The sequence below is a fragment of the Protopterus annectens genome, chromosome 1.part1 (assembly GCF_019279795.1).
Source record: "Protopterus annectens isolate FY-2018-M chromosome 1.part1, PAN1.0, whole genome shotgun sequence".
Lineage (NCBI taxonomy): Eukaryota > Metazoa > Chordata > Ceratodontiformes > Protopteridae > Protopterus > Protopterus annectens.
This window is the reverse complement of record NC_056726.1, coordinates 670,180,899-670,202,345: the sequence shown is the minus strand read 5'-3', so window position 1 is coordinate 670,202,345 and position 21,447 is coordinate 670,180,899. Positions and strand designations below refer to the sequence as shown.

General features: G+C 40.8%; 2 protein-coding genes across 2 annotated transcripts in view; both read left to right on the top strand.

Annotated features, from left to right (window-relative positions):
* IL11RA (interleukin 11 receptor subunit alpha) overlaps nucleotides 1–21,447 on the top strand; it is a gene marked incomplete in the record, with an annotated part of 3,068,236 nt that overhangs the window by 2,888,729 nt on the left and 158,060 nt on the right.
* Nucleotides 16,989–20,527, top strand: LOC122806826 (hemoglobin subunit beta-3-like). Its single transcript, XM_044077572.1, has 3 exons — nucleotides 16,989–17,142; nucleotides 17,468–17,717; nucleotides 20,371–20,527. Exons 1-3 carry the CDS (start codon nucleotides 17,048–17,050, stop codon nucleotides 20,482–20,484), a joined length of 459 nt encoding a protein of 152 aa, XP_043933507.1. The 5' UTR covers nucleotides 16,989–17,047; the 3' UTR covers nucleotides 20,485–20,527.

The window sequence follows — 21,447 nt, the reverse complement described above, 5'->3', positions numbered from 1 at the left end:
ACCATCTTCTTTCATCTACTCCCTTAGCCACAGTAACATAACCTGTTCCTCTAACTATATACTACCAAAATATCACAGAGCATTTTAATAATTTCTACAAACTCCTTAAATTTCTACAATATCCCCAGCAACACCCCTTCCTAGACGGTGATATTCATCCAAACCCTGGCCCCAATACTGACTATAGCAATTATCTAGACAATTTAACATTGCCTGTGATCTCTGCATTAATTAAACCACCTAATTCCCTCCTGATAGCTCACGTTAACATTCAAAGTATAAAAAATAAAATTTCCCACCTGCATGCACTCCTAGAAGTGCATTCATTTGATATTCTCTGCCTTACAGAGACTTGGCTAAAACCATCTACTCTGGACCAGGAAATTACCCCTCCTGGCTTTAATATTCTTAGATGTGACCGTAAAACCTAAAAAGGTGGAGGTATAGCCATTCTGTATAAATCTAATCTCCAAATTTCCCCCTTTAATGTGCTCCCATCATTAGATACAAAGTCTGAAACCCTGACTGCCAAACTCCAAATCAACAACTCCAAATCTATCTTTCTATCTAATTTGCATGTATCTACCCCCCCGGAAACAATACAAATGTTCTTGAAAATTTACTTAGTTAACTCTCTACCCAAATACCCCAGGAGAACATTGTACTGGGTGACGTCAACATCGACTGGTCCAACTGCAGTTCCCCTAACCCTACTAATCACATAAATCTCTTTGGATTCTCACAAATAATAACCACTCCTACTAGAATCCACAAACCTAGCAGTAAGGAAACCATGCTTGACTGGATCCTTATTAATAGCCACCCTGAAACTTATACAACAGGAACCCTTCTTGATGATGTCAGCGACCATATGCTTACCTACATTATTAGATAAAAAGTCTATATCCCAACTACTAATAATTTCAAAACCTCCCGCTCTAAAAATTCTTTAATCCAGACAGCTTCCTAAACAAACTACAAGCATGTGACTGGTCACCAATGACTCATCTTGAACTTGATGAAGTAGTGACCTACTTTAACACAAATTTCTTCAAATCCTAAATTACCATGCACCTTTTCGCTCTTCTAGAATAAGAACCAAATCTGCCCCATGGCTCACAAAACAAACTAGGCAAAAGATGCTCCTCAGAAATAAAATCTGGTCTAAATGGAGAGCCACCAAATGTCCATCAGATCACCTCCACTTTAAACAGTTAAGAAATGCCACCAAGAAAGATCTTAGAGACAAAAAAAAACATCTACCTTCACCTCCAACAAACCAGTCAACAAACTCCACAAAAATTTTGGTCAGGGATAAACAAACTTCTTCAGCCAGGCCACTCTACTATTCCTACCCCTGCAGGATTCAACCAAAACAACTCCAACCAGATTCCTGATGCCTTTAATAACTACTTTACAGAAGCCATTCTAACCTTAGCCAATTCTTTACCTCCTTTTACTGCTTCCCCACTAAATACCTCTAAGACTTCATCTCCTACCTTTCAAATACAACCTGTACCTACATCTCTCATCTGTAAGCTCTTCAAAAATTGAAACCTTGCACCCCTTCTGCTGACCTTCTCCCAGCTGAATACCCACAAATTGCCACAAAAGCCATAGACTATCCCATCTCTATCCTTATTAATAGAACTATCGCGGAAGGCAAAATCCATAAAGGTGGATCATCTATTGAGCTTTATAACTTTCGGCCTATTGCCTTACTCTCCCCAATAACTAAGATAATGGAAAAATGTATTCACAAACAACTACTTAACCACCTTCTACCAAATAATCTACTGGCAAACTGCCAACATGGCTTCAGGCCATTCCATAGCACAACGACTGCCCTGCTATCCTTCTCCGACTCTATAAACAAAAATCGTAACAATAACTCTTTTTCCTCTGCGCTATTTATTGACCTGTCAAAAGCCTATGATATGGTTAACCATAACTTACTTCTAGACAAACTAAACGTCAATTCACTCGATCCACAAGCATTACAATGGTTTAGGTCTTATCTGGAAAACAGATAGCAAGCAGTACTTTGGGATAACAATCTGTCTACATTACTTCCAGTAAATATTGGAGTACCCCAATGCTCTATCTTAGGTCCACTTCTTTTTTCCTTATTTATTAACAATCTACACATAAACATTCCACAAGCCACCTACATTCAATATGCAGATGACTCTATTTTAATCTGTACAGCTAAGAACATAGCCTCTCTCCAGTCCCTCACCCAAACTGTTTTCCATAATGTTGAAAATTGGTTTATGCAACACTGCCTCCTCCTAAATCCCCTCCCCAAAAATTACTGCTCTTTACTCCAACTCATAAATCACCTCATCCATTCTTCTCAATAACCTCTAACAATGCTACCAACATAACCCCAGATACTACAACCCGCCTACTAGGTGTAACAATTGATAATCGCCTCAACTACGATGACCACATTAACTCCACTATAAAGTTTGTTAATAAAAAACTTGGTACCCTCTATAGAATTAAACCCTTCCTTACCCCTTCTGCCAGAAAAACTATTGCCCAGACCCACCTTATTTCTACACTTTTCTATGCCTTTGCTATATATACTAACCTGTCTAAAAACAACCGCTCCAAACTTTCCACCTGTTATAATAGCATAGCTAGATTCATCACTTGCTCCCCCTTTAAAACTCACCACTGCCTCAACTTCAAACAAGTGGGATGGCTAGGATTACAGAACCATATACTTTGTCAACAATTACTTATCACCTATAAGATCCTATACCACCCCAACAACACCCCTATCCTGACTAATATGATTACACCATACAAAAATCTGGCTACACCACGCTCTGCTAATAAGCTCCTAGTTTCCTCTATTAAATCTAAGAACAAAGCTGGTGACTCACTTTTCTCGAACACAGCAGGTATAAACTGGAATCAGCTTCCTTCTGAAATATCAACCCTTGCTTCTACTTCTCTATTTAAAAAACATCTTAAAGAACATCTTAAAACTCACTGGCTTTGTCCATGTGTGAACCCAGACTGATATATATTTCCCCTTCCTGCTCTCACCCCTTTCTCTACTTTTCTCACCTATGCCTTTAATTCTAGTCACTACACTTTCCTTCATAGTATGAGGATAAAATAAAAGGGTTTTCTCTCCTAATTGGGTCTTGCTCAAACTTACTATTGTGTTTAGTATAATTTTTCTTTTGACCAATGTTGCCTCTGTACTGTGATTTTACGTGTCTTTTTATATATTGTAAACTTTGTAACTGTTCATGCTTGGTGCTTTTCTCCCCGGGCCTCTACTGAAAATGGACATATATCCAGTTAGACTAGCCCAGTCTAAAATAAATATAAAATAAATAAATAAATGTAGGGATTAATGCCCAGCTTAGTAAGTTTATCTATGATTCCAGAGTCGGGAATGGTGTCAAAGGCCTTAGCGAGGTCCAGATAGGCTGTGTGGACTGCCTTACCCTCGTCCACAGCTCTGGAGACTGATTCAAAGAGTCAATAAGATTCAGGAGACAAGATCGGCCCTTCCTGAACCCAAACTGGGTGGGGTCCAGTGTCTTAACGTTGCCAATGTCTTTGTTTATAAGTTCCATGATAATACGTTCCATGGCCTTGCAGATCAGGCTCGTCAGACTGATGGGGTGGTAGTTCCGGAATACAAGGTGGATCCCCCCTTGTGGAGTGGGATAACTGTAGCTGTCCGCCACTCAGTGGGCATGAAGCCTGAGGTGAGGGTATCATTAAACATGACACTTAGGTGAGGTGCCAGTTCATTTTGTAGTTCATGTAGTACACAGCCCAGGATGTCATCTGGTCCCATGGATGCTGTATTCTTAGCTTTGGAGAGTAACTTTTTTACCTTTGTGGCCGTTATTACCAGAATTTGGCAATCTTCCAGTATTGAGATGGGCCATTTAGGGGGTGAGAGGTGGGTGAATTTGGCAGTGAATAGATCTGCCAGGATATTGGCAATATCCTTAGGATCAGTGTATTTAATGCCATTCTGCTCTAGCTCAGAGCAGATCTGAGCATTGCCATTTAGATTCTTGACATAGTTATAGAATGCCTTGTGGTTGTCTTTGGAATCTTTGGCAATTTTATTTTCGTAACTAGCTTTGGAGGATTTTATGAGGGATCTCAGCTTCTTACTGAGGCTGGTAAGGGAGTTTATTGCATCCTGGGATTTTCCTCTTTTCTGCAACAGTTTTTTCCTTTTGTTGTAAAGTTTGTTTATGGAAGGGGACCACCAGATTGGCTTCCTTTTTTTGAAGGAGAGCGTCTTGGTTCTATTTGGGATGGCACGATTCATGCATGAGTGGATGTGCTTGTACAGTGCCTTAGTGTAGGACTCAGCAGTCGAACTTTCAGTTCCCGTCTGCATGGGTGTCATGAAGTTTGTAATTTCTGACTTAAGTAGCATGAAGTTGGCCTTGGAGAAGTTTTTTTATGGAGGTTTCCTTACTGGGGGTGGGGGTGGGATGTGGATGTTAAGGGTGATTAGCTTGTGGTCTGACCTAACCTACGAGGGGGTGACCATAGGTGTGGAGCATCGATTTCCCATGTTGGAAATGACCAGGTCTAGGATATTGGAGCCCCTGGTGGGACTATGGATTAGTTGATCCAGGGCATTGGAATTTATGAATTCCTAGAACCGTTGGGCAAAGCTGTTGGTGCACGAGTAGTTTTCCCAGTTAATGGCAGGGTAGTTGAAATCACCTAGTATTAGGGTGTTTGGTTGTATATTAATACTTTCCAGTATGTTTAGAAAGGTGTAGTGAGAATCTTGGGGCATGTTGGGGGATCTGTAGCAAGCTACAATTTGGATTTCAGTCTTACCTAATGTTAGTTGCACCTGGAGAATTTCAGACACATTGTGTTGGGCAACTAACCTGGTGGTGTGAATATCATTGGTGAATATGGACACTTTTCCACCTTTAGTGTTTCGATCCTAGTTTGGTAGCCGAAAAGTGTGTTAAGAGTTGTTGCCTGGTATTGTAGGGGTGCTCTCTGGAGCCTTGAACCAGGTCTCAGTTACTGCACAGATATCGATGTTCTCCATTTTTAGTAGTGCCTCAAGAAAGTGCATTTTTTTTACTGAATTCATTTGTTTGGCTAAAAAACATTGGTTAATATGAACTGTCAACCATAAAATGAAAACACCTAATGCTACACTGCAATATAGGTCTTTACTAAAATGAAATGATTTACTAGATAAGTTTTAATGGTTTGTTTTTTATATTGAAATTAGTTATGAACCTCTGTAAATAATTATATTTTGCCATATTTTCTCTATTCAGCTTTGTTAATGCTTGTTATTATAAAAAATAAAAAAATGTTAAAAAAAAGAAAAAAGCATATAACTGCAGGAGCCACACTCTTTATGAACTGCATTACCTTCAAATAGTTAAGCTACTCTTTATGCTAAGTCCAATCTACAAAGCTCAACCTTAGAGAATCAAAATATCTCTTACATTCATTGGCAGGTAACAGGAGCATGCCAAAAGTGGAGTGAAGGAGTCAACTAACCTGTGCACAAAGTGTTATGGTGCATGATAACATTTGCAGAACTGAAACACTGTAATTCTCTGAGTTATTTTTTTGTCTCTTTACATTTGAGGAAAGGAGTTATTATTTTGTTCCTCAACTTAAAGTTGGGGGAGGCTCCAGATCAGGGGGATACAACCAGGTGCAAAAATAGCTAGCTACTTCTCTAGCAGGAAGCACAATCTCAGTTACAAGGCCCACCTTCACAAAGGTAATATATGAAAAAGTGTTTTCAAAACTAGATGTAGTTGCTTGGCGGTCCCCCCACAGAAAATTCGAAAGCTGACAGAACTGTACAAATACAGGAAGTATCTTAATGAACTACTCCACGGAGAGAACATAGGCACATCATTTTAAAATGCCAAGTAATTCAAAGTTATCAGCACATCACATGCCACATTGTTTTACAAAATTCTGTTGATTTGATGCATTGGGTATATCTATTATATACTTTAACATGCTGACAAGGACCAATTGATGTAATTTTATTATATGACAATGTCATATACACTGTTTTATGTATTGTCTGTAATTTGCGTTTGCCCTTGTGGTCCAGATCATGCTTGAAAATAGTCTTTGCATCAACCCACCCACTGAGTCAACAAATAAATATATAAAGAAATTAATAAATAACATTTGCATAAAGCAATTACTTTTATTAACAAATACTTTAAAATATATGAATTAAAAGAATAGCTTTACACTTTCAAGAGGGATCTTTAATTTTGGTGAAAAAGTAAAGTTCAGTTCTTTGCAATGATTGTGGGTAGGGTTTCTGCTGCAAAATGTTACATTTCCATAAACTCCTATTCTGGGCATTACAACAGGTTACAGTATCCAAAAAAAGGAGACATCAGAAAAGGCAGTACTACTGAATGAATGCTGGTATATGGGCCCATCTCATTTGCTCACTCAACTGAGTGCAGTGAGATCATATTCTGATTTCAGGCACTCCTACTGTGTACAAAGAGAGCATCTGGGAAACAGAAAAAAAAAAAAAAAAAAAAAAATTTAAGCTTGTTTCCTGCCTTTCCTGTTAAGTGGTATATATTATTTGTAGGCTTTTGAGCCCCCAAGCCCTTCTGTGTTGGAAGGAAGCCTTCTAGCTTAGTTTTTTTTCCCTATAACTAGCCAGTTTTCTAGTTTCAGCACTCAAATCTGTTTCTTTGATCTCAGCACTTGTTCAGAAAAAAAAAAAAAAAATTTTCATCTGCTTTTACTGTACTTGTGTTTCTACCTACTTTTTTACTTTTGCATCATCTTAAAAGTACTCAATTGTATTTATTACTGCTTGGTGTAACTCATTCTAAGCCTTCTGGTTTAAACACTTGGGCTTCGGACCAGTTGTTTTGCACTGAGAGGGTTTGTGGTCTGCACTGTAGTGGCAGAACAGGTAGCTTACATCCTTCTAGGTTGGGAACTGCTGATTGAGGGCTCAGTGTCTGTTATTCTAAAAGTGTATTAATTCTGGTTTAAGCACTTAGGCTTTCAGGCCAGTTATTTTACATTAAGAGGGTTCATGGTCTGCACTCTTGTGGGAGGAGAGGCTGGACTCTGCCCTTCTGAGCTGGGAATTTCTGATTGAAGGCTTATAGTGCATGCATATCTGAACTGCTTCTTACTGAAGTTGGTGCGCCTTGTTTGCTGTGGCATAGACTGGATTCGGGCCTGCTGGATCTAGCTTTGTTTGTGTAACTTGAGCACTAATCCAGGCATTCTCTAAAGTATTCAATTGTATTTATTACTTCTTGGTAGTAACTTGATTAAAGTTTAGCTGTCATTCTAAGTCTTTTGGATTAAGCACTTGGGCTTCAGACCAGTTGTTTTACATTAGGAAGGTTTGTGGCATGCACTGTGGTGGCAGGACAGGTAGCTTTCATCCTTCTAAGTTGGGAACTGCTGATTGAGAGCCCAGTGTCTGTTATTCTTAAAGTGTATTAGTTCTGGTTTAGGCACTTGGGCTTCAGGCCAGTTATTTTACATTAAGAAGGTTTGTGGTCTGCACTCTTGTGGGAGAAGAGGCTGGACTATGCCCTTCTGAGCTGGGAATTTCTGGTTAAAGGTTTATAGTGCCTGAATATTTGAACTGTATCTTACGGAAATTGGTACACCTTGTTTGCTGTAGCATAGACTAGATCCAGGCCTGCTGAATATAGCTTTGTTTATATGCTTGTTGTTTGTTTGCTTGTTATTTCCCTGGAACGCTAATAATTCCTAATACGCGGCTTCTCAGCTTCTGTGGCTCACTAGTGATATCTGCATTGCTTACTGTACTTATTTCCTTGTTTCACTTGAAAGAAAGTTACTGTTTGTCGTTTTTGCATTTAAGTTACCTGTAACACATTGCACTTAAGTTACCTGGCACTTGCTCACTAAAGCAATTATATAAGTCAGCACAAAAAATTAAAAGCACTACACCCTCACTCCCCACTGGCCCTGGTTTTCAATTATTAAGGAATTCCCAATATTATTCTAGCATGTCCAAAGGTCAGTTGTTAATCTCCTCTCCGGTCCAGCTGGTGAATCTGGAATCTTGAGGCAATGTTACAACTGCCTCATGTACACAGACAACCCTCTCCTCCTCCCAACAAATTCCAACACATGTGAGAGATGCAACCATATAGCCAAACTGGAGGCTAAGCTCTCTCAACTCAGTTCTGGCATAACCAGTCAGGAGGAGAAGGAAACCATACTCACTACAATTCCAGTCTCACATAGACCTACCACGACAGCAAACCAAACACATAATCACACAAAAACATACTCGGAGGCTCTAAATAAAGATCTGCCAAAGCAGCAGAGACCTCCAAAGCAGACACCCAAGCAGCCGCTACCCCAAAACAAAACACGTGCAACACATATCTCACAAAGCCAGTGTGCCAAACAGTCACAGCCCTTAAGACTAAACAACACACCTGATACACTTTTAATAGGTGACTCTATCATCAGGCACACTGACGTCCCGCTCACCAGGCTGAACAAGGAGAGGGTCACGGTGAGCAGCCTGTCGGGTGCTAGGATCCGCCACATAACACAAGCACTCAGGTCACTGCAAGGCAAGTACAAATATGACTCAGTCATTGTCCATGCTGGTGTGAATGACCTGAGACGTACCTCCCTGGACTACATGAAAAGAGACATAAAGGAGCTCTCTGAGCATGTAGCATGTAGCCCAGGCTGGTATGACCCTGACCTTGAGTAGCATCTTACCCTCACCAAGAATGATGCCACAATATGAAGACAAGATGATCAATTTCAACAATTGGCTTAAGTACTGGTGTCATTCAAAGGGGATCCAATGCCTGTCAGCTTGGGATGATATGCTCGACAAGCCACGATGCTTCGCTAGGGACGGCTTGCACCTGTCACCCTGGGCTTTCGGATATTGGCAAAGGCTCTTGCTACCCCATAGTGCCTTTTTTAGGCAAGGCTCAAAAGACAAACCCACCTCCATAGGTATCACAAGGGATAAGAAACTAAGAGTAATGCTGCTCAACGCCTGAAGTCTAAACCTCAAGATGCACTTTTCGAAACTCTCCTTAGCATGGAGAACATCGATATCTGTGCAGTAACAGAAACCTGGTTCAGGGCTCCCGAGAGCACCCCAGCACTACCAGGTTATACCTCATACCATGCTTTTCGGCCCCAAAACTTGGACCGAACCACAAAAGGAGGGGGAGTATCGATATTCATCAAAGATACCCACACCTCCAGGTTGGTGGCAAAGCACGAAGCATCAGAGACTATCCATGTGCAACTAACAGTGGGTAAAACTGCCTTCCAGTTTATAGCCTGCTACAGACCACCCTCCCAAACACAGGAACCACACTCGGCCTTCCTGAGAACACTGGAAAATATGAAGGTCTCTCCAAACACCATTATATTGGGCGACTTCAACTACCCAAACATAGACTGGGAGCATTACTCTAGCTCCAACACCCTAGCCCAAAGGTTCCTAGAATTTATAAACTCAAATGCTATGGAACAACTTGTTACCACTCCCACAAGAGGGGAAAACATACTGGACCTGATCATCACCAACATGGGGACTCTATGCTCCAGACCAGAAGTGTATCCCTCACTGGTAAGATCAGACCATAAACTAATCTCACTGGACATTCACATCCCGACCCCACCCCCTGCCCAGGAACCAACAGTGGAAAACTAGTCTAAAGCAAATTTTTCACTCCTCAAAACTGAGGTGGAATCCTTCAAAGCCCCGGCCTGTGGAAAAATATCGGCCAGAGACCAGAATCCTTTATAAATGCATTCTATGAACACCTTCAGGAATGCATGGATCATGCGATCCCAAATAAAACCAAGACCCAATCCTCCAAAGGCAGACGTCCTGTCTGGTGGACCCCAGCCATAAACAAACTATACAATAGAAGGAGGAAGCTACTAAATGATAAAGCAAAATCCCAAAAATGGTAGGCATCACTGATCAGTATTAGCAAAAAACTACGGGCACACATAAAATTGTCTAAGGCCAGCTTCGAGAGAAAAATTGCACAGGACACTAAGGATAATCACAAGGCTTTCTTTAGTTATGTTAGGAACCTGGGTGGTAATTCCCAGATATGCTCAGAATTAGTCCAAAATGACAAAAAATACACCGAACCCACAGACATTGCCAACATCCTAGCTGACAGGTTCAGCGCAAACTTCTCCCCCCCTCCCCACCAAAAGGGCAAATATCTATCCCAGCAGAGTGCTGCCCCACTGACATCTCAGATGCTCAGGTAAGAGCCGCCCTCTCCAAAGCAAAAAACACAGCATCAATGGGACCAGATGGTGTCCCGAGCTGCGTCCTACATGAACTCAAAGAAGAGCTAAACCCAAACATAAAACTACTGTTCAATCTCAGCCTTACTACAGGATATGTGCCCAAAGAGTGGCGTACAGCAACAGTGGTCCCTCTCTATAAAGGTGGTGCCTCAACGGATCCTGGAAACTATCGCCCCATAAGCCTGACTAGCTTGGTCTGCAAAGCTATGGAAAGGATCATCATGGACCTCATAAATAAAGATATTGGGGACCTACAAACACTGGATCCTACCCAGTTCGGCTTTGTTAAGGGCAGATCCTGCCTCTTAAACCTGGTTGATTTCTTTGAAACAGTCACCAAGGCCATTGACGAGGGAAGGTGGTCCACACAGCCTACCTGGACCTCAATACCCCACTCGGGCATTATAGATAAGCTCACCAGCTTAAATATAAACCCCTATGTCACTAGATGGATTGCAAACTGGCTCAATGACAGAACCCACATGGTTAGAATTGCTGGAGCCATGTCAGACTCCAAACCAGTTACAAGTGGTGTCCCACAAGGCTCAGTCCTGGGACCTCTCTTGTTCGGTATATATTTCTCGGAGGTACAGGCCAACACGGAAGGACTGTGGCTGACCAAGTTCGCAGATGACTGCAAACTGGGTGCCATAATCGACTCTCCAGCCGACACAAGCATCTTCCAAAAGGGCCTCATAGAAACAGACAATTGGTGCCAGTGCCATGGCCTCAAGCTAAATGCCAAAAAGTGTATAGTCATCCCCTTTGGCAAAAACAAAGTGCCCACAAATTACCACATAGGTGGAAATCCATTAAGTACAGAAGAAGTAATTAGGGACCTGGGGACCCAAGTTGATAGCAATCTCTCATTTGACAACCACGTGGCCAAAGTGGTTAGAAAAACATTTTATTTAGCCCACCTAATCATGAAGGTATTCACATCTAGATCAGGGGAGGTCATCGTGCCTCTTTACTCATCCCTCATCAGGCCCATAATTGAGTACAATGCCCTTTTTGGGATGTACCTTACCAGACACCTGCAGCAACTGGAAAGACCCTAAAGTACCTCACCAAGAGGATCAAAGGGCTCAAACAGATGTCATATGCTGCCCGTTAAAGAAACTCCAGCTCTACTCAGTGGCATACCGCCTGTTCAGAGGCGATCTGTGCCTGACGTATAAAGCCATGTCCAACCCGGAATTAATGGACATGCTGCACCTCAGAAAATCCAAATCCCATTGAGCTATGCGCTCATGAGACTTGAACCTCAGCACTGAAATAAATAGGACATGCTGGAGGGACAGATTCATAACCCAGAGGCTCCCTTCACTCTGGAATAAAATCCCAGTCCAGGTTAGGCAGAGTCCCTCATTGACTCTCTTCAAGAGGAATCTTGATGAGTGGATGGGAGATCGTAGGTTTACCCCGGGTATCACTTCTGTGTCACTGTTAGATAGAGGTACAGTATACTAACCTCGAAAAAGGGCATAGCAAAATAAATTTAAAATGGGTGGCGAAAGCCAAATACATTCTGGCTAGGCTTATAAATGCCCTAGGGCAGATAGCCTAGTATGAACCTATGAACCTATGAACCTATTACAAATAGAAGCTAATGCTTTTGGAATCTAAACTTCTGATGATCCACCCCAGATGATGCAGCTTGCTGCTGTTACAGGCCTCCCAGTCATCTGCTTGTGGGGCATCTCTAGTATAATTAATAACCCCAGTCATTTTCCTGAACTACTGTCATCAGTTTCACTGCTCCAGGTCATAGTTCACAGCAAGAATGTTGCAATGTGTTTGTCTTTTTTGAACCTCAATTGCTACATTTCTGGCCAGTTCAGATTGCTAAGTTCTGTTCCTCCCTTCCTTTCATGCCTAAAAAATGCCTTTCGTGCCATCTTCGTTCCTTCTCCTAAATCTTTTTCAGCTTTTTCTGTTGTTGCTCTAACAGTTAAGTCCTTTACTAAACTCTTTATCATCCTTTGCTGCTATAGCTACATTTACATAATCAGCAAAGAGGCTGTCCTTGCTCTGCTGCACTCTTCAATGTGTTTATCTCAGTCATACCTGAGGGACAGCAGAACAAGGACAGCCTCTTTGCTAAGTTTACATAATCACAAAGAGGCTATCCTTGCTCTGTTGTCCCACAGGTATGACTGAGATAAACAAATTGAAGAGTGTCGGACTCAAGACGTACCACTGCAGTATTCCACTAATCCCTTTCCTAACTCATTTCACAATAATGCTCGAGCATTCAGTACTGCAGCTATGCAGTTCTTAAGTTTTGTGCTTACCACAAGTCCTTCAGTTTTACTTTTAGTCTCTTTTGTGGAACCAATTCAAAAGCCAGACTGAAGTCCAGGCAGGCTGTAGTTACTGAACCACACCTATCAAGTTAAGCATAAAACTGCATCAGAATTCACTGACATCTCACCATAAACCCATGCTGGCTGCTGTACTTTAAATACTTATCCTCTTAAAATTATATTAAGTTTCCCTGAGGATTCTCGTTATGTCTTTTCCTGCCAATGCTGTTAGGCTAACAGGCCTGTAGTTCTGTGGGTTTTCTTCATCGGCATTTACAGGGCTAGTACAGTTGCTGTCTTACAGTTATTAGAGGCTTCTGTACTAGCCAAATATCTTTTGAAAATATACATCGTTGTTTACTTACTCACTGGGCAGATTTGTGAAGACTCCATTGAGTAGCCCATGTGGTCTTTTTATTTGATTCCCCAGCCTAAAGTTGGCTATCAACTCCAAGAAGCTCATGACATCATTTACAGAGTCTGCTGGACCCATCTTTGCCTTCCCTGGTCTCAACCAGACTGACATCAAGGCCTATTAAAGGAATAAAAGCCACTGATGCAGCATCATTCTGCTTTCAGGGAGTGTGTCCTAACCCAACCAACCAGCGGCAGTCCTGTGAGCTCTACAACTATTGCCTTGGGGTGATGCATGTGCATTTCCATGCATGTGCAACCTACTGATCAATACTGCTTGCAGCATGGACCCAAAGACTGGTGAGTTGGTGTGGGCAGATCACTGAAATCCACCAGTCTGGTTGCTTTAGTGCCCATGATGTTTATCAAACAAGAATGATATAAGGTGCCCTTATGGTACTCGAAGAATGATCTGGGGTGTCATAAGAGTATCATCCCTTTGTACCATGGGGTAGTATACAGCTCAGCTGGTCCTTCTTCTTCATCATGCATGAAGATAATCATGACCATCTGAACTTTCTCGACTATCCTGGCATCTGTTCACTAGTCTCACTGTGCTGGCCTCCCTGTTGGCCTCCACCCCTCATCACAAAATGCTATTGCCCCTTGGATTCATTTTTGAAGACTGAAGCATTGTATTCATGAGCTACCTCTGTTTCTTCAGCCTTCTGTTATCCTCTCTCATCTTTGCTCAGCCAGACCAGTTTTGCACCTTCTGAACTTATCTATATCCCTAAACATGCTGTAGTTTCTCTTTCTTCATCCCGTCTCCTAACTCCCGTAAAATTAAGTCTTTGCTTCACTTACATTCTTTGTTATCTTTTTCTAGTCTCCTTCTTCTGTCCCTTCTCCACTCTTCCTTTTGACCTTCTCTGGACCCTATCCTTTGCCACAGTTGTTACACATACCACATTGATAATATTTCCTTTTTGCCCCTTCTTCACACACTCATGCATATGGTTATGAAAGTTGGTTCCATCCATCCTGAAATTGCAAATCATTTTGAGAATTTCTAAGATAATAGTGCCAGCATTTAAAATGAGTTCCTAATTTGGGACCTTTTCCTTTTTTACTTTGTTGCAAACTCTGTAGGTTAAAGTTGAGAGCTGTGAAGCATAGCCTAAGTTTATTTTATTTATTTATTTTATTTTATTTAAATTTGTTGACTGGGAGTGTCCGACTGGACGTAGATCCATTTTCAGTGGAGGCCCGGGGAGAAAAGCTCCACAGTTAAAATAAACAGACTGTAGTTACATTGGATAACATAGCGATTAACAATTTAACATAGCAATTACTTACAACATATTTACAGATGAAGAACATAGCACATCAGTAGACAACTAGAATCTTTATCTGTGAAGTACATAACAGACATTAACAAATGTTACAATGAGAAGTTCCTGCTGTATAATAAGTACTAGGCTTATGAGCATCTGAGCTTGTTATAATCAAGGTAGATAGTGGAGTGGAAAGAAAGGTAGTGGTTGGATGGGGTGGGTGATATTAGAGTGGGAGTTGCAAGGACATAGCCAGCATGTTTTTAGGTGCGCTTTTAGTAAAGTTTTGAAGTGGATGCATGATGGTATGGAGGTAATTGTGGGTGGAAGGGAGTTCCATAATTTGGCTATTCACCAGCAGAGTTATTGGCTTTAGAGATCTGCAAGTGATTTTTGCTGCTGGGTCTTAGTGGTCTGGTGGTGCGATAGGGTTGGAGTAGATTCTGGAGGGATGGGACATTTAGTGGATGGTTTACTAGTTTGTGTGTGAGTGAGAGTTGATATCACTGAAGGAGGTGAGGGAGTTCAAGCCAGCCCAGTTCAGCAAGAAAGAGACAGTGGTGACTACGGTAGGATGCCCCTGTGGCGAATTTGGCGATTTTGTTGTAGCAGGTCTCTATCTTGTTTAGATCACATTGCCTTAGGTTGGTATATATTGGAGAGGCATAAAGTAGGGTGGAGATAAGGTGGGAATTTGCTATTGAAATCTTTGCTGCTTTGGTGAGAAATTGCTTATTTCTGAATAAAGTTCCTAGTTTTTTGTGGTCATGGATATGTGAATGTCAAATTTTAGTTTATTGTCTATTTTCACTCCTAGCAATTTGGTGTGTTCAGTTGGGTATATAGTGGTGTTGTCTTTTGCTGTGATGTTAAAGTGAGAGTTGTTTTGAGTATGTTTGGTGGGTTGGAAGAGGATTCGTTTAGTTTTGTTTGGGTTGAGTATTAATTGGGCATCGGATAACCAAGTTTCAACAGAGGAAAAGGCTTCCTGTGTGACTTTTTGCAGTTTTGGTAGGGACTGGGCTGAGCAGATGATGGTTGAGTCATCTGCGTATTGTATGATTGTGCCACGTTTGGTGGCAGAGGCTAGATTATTGGTGTAAACAGAGAAGAGTAGGGGTCCAAGGATGGATCCTTGGGGAACCCCTATGGAGACAGGTAGTTGGGGAGATATGTCATTCTCCCATACAACGGATTGTTTGCGGTCAGACAGGTAACTCTGAAACCAGTTGGTGACTGATTGTGAGAAGGGTAGGTTATTGAGGACAAAGATAAGTTGTTTGTGTGGGACCATGTCAAATGCTTTAGATAGGTCTAGGAAAGTAGCAGAGGAGAGATAGCCATTGTTTTTATGCTGAAGGATAGTGTTAGTAAAGGAGATTAAGGCAGTGCTGGTGCTATGGATTGGTTGGAAACCATGCTGAGTACTGGAAAGGAGGTTGTTAGTAAGGAAGTAGTCTGAGACCTGAGAGTGTATGCATCTCTCTAGTATTTTGGAGAGTGGAGAGACAATAGCTATGGGGTGGTAATTGGTTAGTTCTGTGGAGGGTCCACCTTTGTGGAGGGGGTACTTTATTCTGTACTAAGTACTTTATTTTTGACCCATTTACATAGTTTATTGGTTCCACTGGTTTGCTCCCAGTCACCTGTCTCATCTTTGAACTCCTCTCCAGTGTATTTCCCTCTTCTACAGCTTCACACCAGTTTTTCTCATGTAATACTTACACTTCCTTCTTATTTTACATACAGTGTAGCATGAGGGCTCCTGGTTTGTAGTTTTTAACCTGACACCTTTTACAAATTACTAGAATCATGCCCAGAACTTTGACATTACTGTGATGATCCTTCATCAGGTTTCATTCCCTCTCTACCCTGAAGTCTAGAATCTCTCAGTCTGGTTCACAGGTTTATAGATTCATAGGTAATTAATAGGCTAGCTGACCTTGTACACCATGTTAAGCCTAGCCAATTCCCCTTTCAATGGTGAGAATGAAACCCTGTACCTTGTGGCTGTGAGATAAACACCTTAACCATTATACCAATCAACAACCCATAAGTCTGGCCTTAACAGATCTAACCCTTTCCCACCTGCCTCACTCCTTTATTCACTGTTTCACTCATCATTTTCTCTCTCATTCTGTCTGCTGGGCCCTAAGTCCACCAGCTCTTCTGCTTCCACTAATGTTAACTGGCAGGGCAGTTAACCTACCTTCTAATGCTGGATGAATCCTTGTTCCATTCCTACTTTAATGTTTTTCTTCCTCTCAGTCCTCACACTTTTTATATGAATTTGTACTTCATTCCTTTTTTCCTTTCCTTGTCTTTCATGGCCTTTTAGTTCAAGAGAAACATTTATTTACATTTTACACAGTCTATGAGTGAGTATAACAGTGTAATTCTATATACTTAAACTACACAATATTACAATAAACCAGCATAAGCACTGGCTGGTCTAGCAATAACAGAGGACTATAAGAAGTGATAATGTGTTTGGCACTGAAAGGGTTATACTTCCTTCCTTTCTCCTACTCACTGTCAATTACAATCTAATAATCAAATTGGCTTTGCCTGTGCTGTTCTAACTCACAAGTCACTGAAAATGCACTAGTCTCACTTGTATAAAAACTGCAACTAGAGGCTAGTAAAGTTATTGCAGCTTTTGATAGCAAGATACTTTTTTTTAAAGTTATTTAAGTGTTGGGTATAATGGCTCTTTCAGCTGAGGATACACAGACTGCTGGTGCTGTTTGGGAAAAGATTTATGCAGATGTTGAGGATAATGGTGCTGTTGTGTTAAGTAGGTAAGGACATTTGTGTTAAGATACAAAAGTATTTTGGTATAGAATATATTCTCTATTTCTTCTTTTGAGCTTCCATATCTGTTAAATGATAGTTCGTCTTGTTCTTGACAAGTTTTTCCTCAATATTACTAAGTGCTTTAGGTGGGCAGCTGTAAGATGAATATTTGCTGTCTATATGTAGTCTGTACAAATGCTTAAAACTTGAGCTGCAACTTGTATATGAAGTAGTTATATGACAAAATTAAATTGGATAAGGTGTGGATGCTAAAATGCAGACTTTTTCAGATTTGTCCTGCAGCTGAGGCTTTTTTCTTCTCTCCTTCAGAATGTTCAAAGAACACCATCATACTGTGAGCTACTTTAAAAATTTTACACAGCTGCAGTCTGTTGCTGAGACTGCTTCTGCTGAGGAGATTGCAGCCCTGGCTGAAGTTCGAGCCCATGGGAAGAAAGTTTTCTTAGCCTTGAATGATATGGTGCCACATTTAAACAATGTGGATGCTTTAAAAGAAACTATTGCTCCATTAGCCAAGAAGCATGCTACAGAGCTTAAAGTAGATGTGAAGGACTTCGAGGTAAGTGAATATTTTCTTTCTCTTTCATCTTAAGATGGTTGTGGTTCCAAGTATAGTCACTAGGTGTTACTCATCCTCCTAGAAAGAGGGTTTATGAAGCTTAAATTGGTCACCTAAACTGATTCCAGAGAAGAGGCCTATACTAACTGCTTGCTAGCATTTGTTAGATTGAAATCTTTCAACATATTAAAAATCCGAGTCCCTTCTTTCCATCCACCTGAGCATCATTCAGGCTTTAGAAGTCCTTTCACTTTAAGCTGGGATTTGATAGGTTGACTTTACCATATTCCTGATATTTAGTTATGTATTCTGCCCCCCCCCCCCATTTCTTGTATAAACCTTTAATTTGTTTATCTCCCAACCATGTGTGTAGTAGGACTGCTTTATCTTGCACTCTGATATTCCCCTTACCTGTGTATGTGTTTTAGCAGGTAAAACCTGTGTAGGTTAAATAGCTTCTAGCTTCTAGGCATGTTGTTTGAGGATGATAGTAAAAGTAACTCCCTCGGGCTTTTAGTACAATTCTCTTGGCAAAAACAGAGAAAAGGCTTAATTTACCTCACAGGTAACAGATGTGAGGTAATGTTTGGGGGGAGGGGGACTACTGGTATATTTGGAGAAGCCCCTGAATTGCAAACCTAGAAACTTGACAACTCAACTTTTTTTTTTTTTTATGGCATGATCTGCACCCAATCATTTAGAAGGAAAATCGTTTTCAATATTAGCCCAAACATTGGTATTCTAATAGTATGGATGAAGGGTCTGGGAGCATGTCATGTACAAGTTTGTCATACTTGCATGGCAAGTGTAGATGTAGTTGCATATGTGCTTACAGTAGTCCTGTTTCTTGGTTTCCACAATAGCTGTAATCTCATGGAATGGGACAGAACTTGCTAATAGTTTAAGGCTACCAAATGGGTCTCTGTTACTCCACCCACCCAAAAAGAGAGTGCATGTATGTGAATTGTTTAAAGTGTGGTGTTTTTTCCTGTAATATAAATACAGGCTTGTACTAAGATGTCACTTGCAGTTATTACTTTAGTCAATAAGTAGAGGTCATAATCAAATCCTATACCTTGAATTTGTAAGGTGAACACACAGGATCTCTGTAGTAAAGAGCCCTTTATGCAGAACATATCTAAACCCAAACTGAGTAACTTACAGTTGCTACATTAACATCTGCATGATGGTTTTCTGGTTAAGATCTAGCTCCAATGTATGTAGTTTGATCCATGGCAAAATGCAGGACTTTCTGTACATTGGTCCTGTCCTTTTATCACTTTAGCACTGAAAGGTCAATGCTTTACTTTGATCTAACAGACATGGCTGCAAACTTTGTTGCTGTCAGTTAAACTTGGGTGTTCAGCTGGCATGTGGTGCTTTAAGGGTCAACATGTATAGCTTTACCTGCATCTTTTGCTTTGACATTAAAAAATGTTGAACAGATGTTAGATTTTTTCATGGCTTTGTGTATGTGGCTGGTCACTTAATGGTTCTCAACTTCTACGCTTGTTTGTAGGGGACTGATTTCTAGTGTTTTTTGCTTTACTTCATGTGGAGGCAGTGTAGGGTGGCTAAATTATGCTATTTAGTATGCATCCATTGATATTGTCCCTACAGTATTTGTAGCTTCTGGTTCTTTTCCAGATTTGGTCTTGTGGATACTGGATAGCATGTAATATATTTATCTTGTGGAATAAAACTGAGAGGGAACTGGCAGAGTGCTGTTGAGGTTTTAAACTGACAGCTTTAGCTTGGGTGATCAATTTGGTCTTTGGCTTTTGCTTTTAATTAAGCAGAGTTTTTCAATATTACACTTCTCAAAGCTTTGTCTTGATGGTAAAGCTTGATATGATCATAAGTGGGTTTTGACTGGGACTTCTGTGCAGGGTGCTAAGAGGGTATGGCTGCAGCCATGCAGTGGTTTACATGCTGGTGTAAACTTCCATGTATTCTCCTGGGTTAGGGATATGAAACTTTCTATTGTATCACTAGGAGTACATTAATATTGGTACTACGGGTGGAAGGGGTCTCTCTCAATATAATATACTCCACCCCACAAGTGGGAACTCCTATTTCAGGGCATACAGCCGAGGACTCAAAGCAGTAGTGTTGGTTTCCTAGAAGTTTAGACCACCTAGGAAAATTAGTAATTTAATACAGAGCATTTCCAGTTCTGTAAAATGTGTGGTGGCTTTCTTGGGTGAAGTTGTTTTATGGCTCCCACATGAGGGACAGCTATATGATTATGTGGAACTAAGCTTTAGTGCTTTGTGCTGCATAAACCCTCGTGTGATTCTTTCTCTCCTGGGTGAATAGACACCTACTCCTGCAGTCCAGTAATGATCTTATCCTTTCTCCTGTCTTGTCTTCTGCCATGTTTTGTGCACCTACAATTACGCTACATCTTGTGTAAGAAATGGCTGCATAAAAGCTCTATATGGAGAGATTCCTTTGGTTTTAGCCTTCATGGAGGTAGGCATTGTATCAGATTGTGTACTACTTTCTTTGCCTTAACATAATTGGAAGTTATGTAGTCTAGTATGAATGAACTGGGATGGTATCTAATGCTTCTCTCTCAACTAAACTGTCACTTTGAGGAGCTTCACCTTGGTGAAATAGTTCTTGGTTTTAACTGTCTTTTCTGTTTCAGATAATATTCGATAATCTTTTGGCACTTATTGGAGAAAAGCAAGGTGCAGATGCCAAAACAGCCTTTAAGAAAGTGACAGATCTAATATATGAAGAAATAAAAGCTGCATATTGATGAACTATGTACTCCAGTTTGAATAAAAAATTTCAAAAACAAATCCTGGTCTGAATTGAGGATTAATTGTCTTAAGCTCCACCCATCTGACTTGTGTACACAAAGATTGATCAGTGTTAAAACCTCCCTTTGGGGTGCAGAAGAGATGTGACAAGTCTGCTTATTCAGTACTTGATTTAGGGTCTATGCAGATTTGCAGCTTAAACTGGTGTGCATGTTCATGTGGTAATGTTTTGGATTTCAGTTGCTCTAGACTGAAGAAAAAAATGGTGCAGTAAGACAGTTGTGGAAGAAGTTCCCAGTCAGTTTGGATGACCTGCATAAATACTGGCAATTAACACTTTAGCATTAATTGCAAGAAGATGTTTGGAAACATAGTGCAAGATAGAACATTGATCTGCGATGTTGCCTGGTTATGTTATATTTAATTATCAAAAAGACATCTGTTTGGAGTGACTAATATGGCTCCACCCTCCCAACAAGGGTTCATTAAGGATATCCAGAGGCAATTCCCACCTTTCTATGGCTTACTGCTCTTGTCTCTGCTTATGACTTATTGTAAGTATCAACAATGGTTGAGCTGATAGGAATGGCTGGTAAAAGGCTGGATCCTTTGATCACCCCTCTGCCTATCGATGGGGCTGATGAAGCTTTGGGGGGGGGTCCTTGTGAGGCTAGGTCTTTTGCTTCTCAAAATGTAAATGAGAAGTAATGACTCAGACTGACACCACTTGGTTACTGGTAGTTTCCATGGGCACTGAATTATGGGCAGTAAAGGCCATTAGACAAAATGGGTAGGGGAAAATTGTAGGTGTCCCTGTGCTCCTAGAAGGAAGTTTTTGTTTTTTGGGATAACCAGAGAGCTATGTCCACCCATGTTTTATATATGGGTGAAGGTGACAACTACATGATATGAAGCGGCTCTTAATGGAAGCCTAGAGGAAACCCCATATGAGTGTAACC

Bases quoted from the DNA above. Each gene is read 5' to 3' on its own strand.
- LOC122806826 (XM_044077572.1), top strand. From the start codon at position 17,048: ATGGCTCTTTCAGCTGAGGATACACAGACTGCTGGTGCTGTTTGGGAA. The intron at 17,143-17,467 runs GTAAGGACATTT...TCTCTCCTTCAG, and splicing joins GGTGCTGTTGTGTTAAGTAG to AATGTTCAAAGAACACCATC. The intron at 17,718-20,370 runs GTAAGTGAATAT...TTTCTGTTTCAG, and splicing joins TAGATGTGAAGGACTTCGAG to ATAATATTCGATAATCTTTT.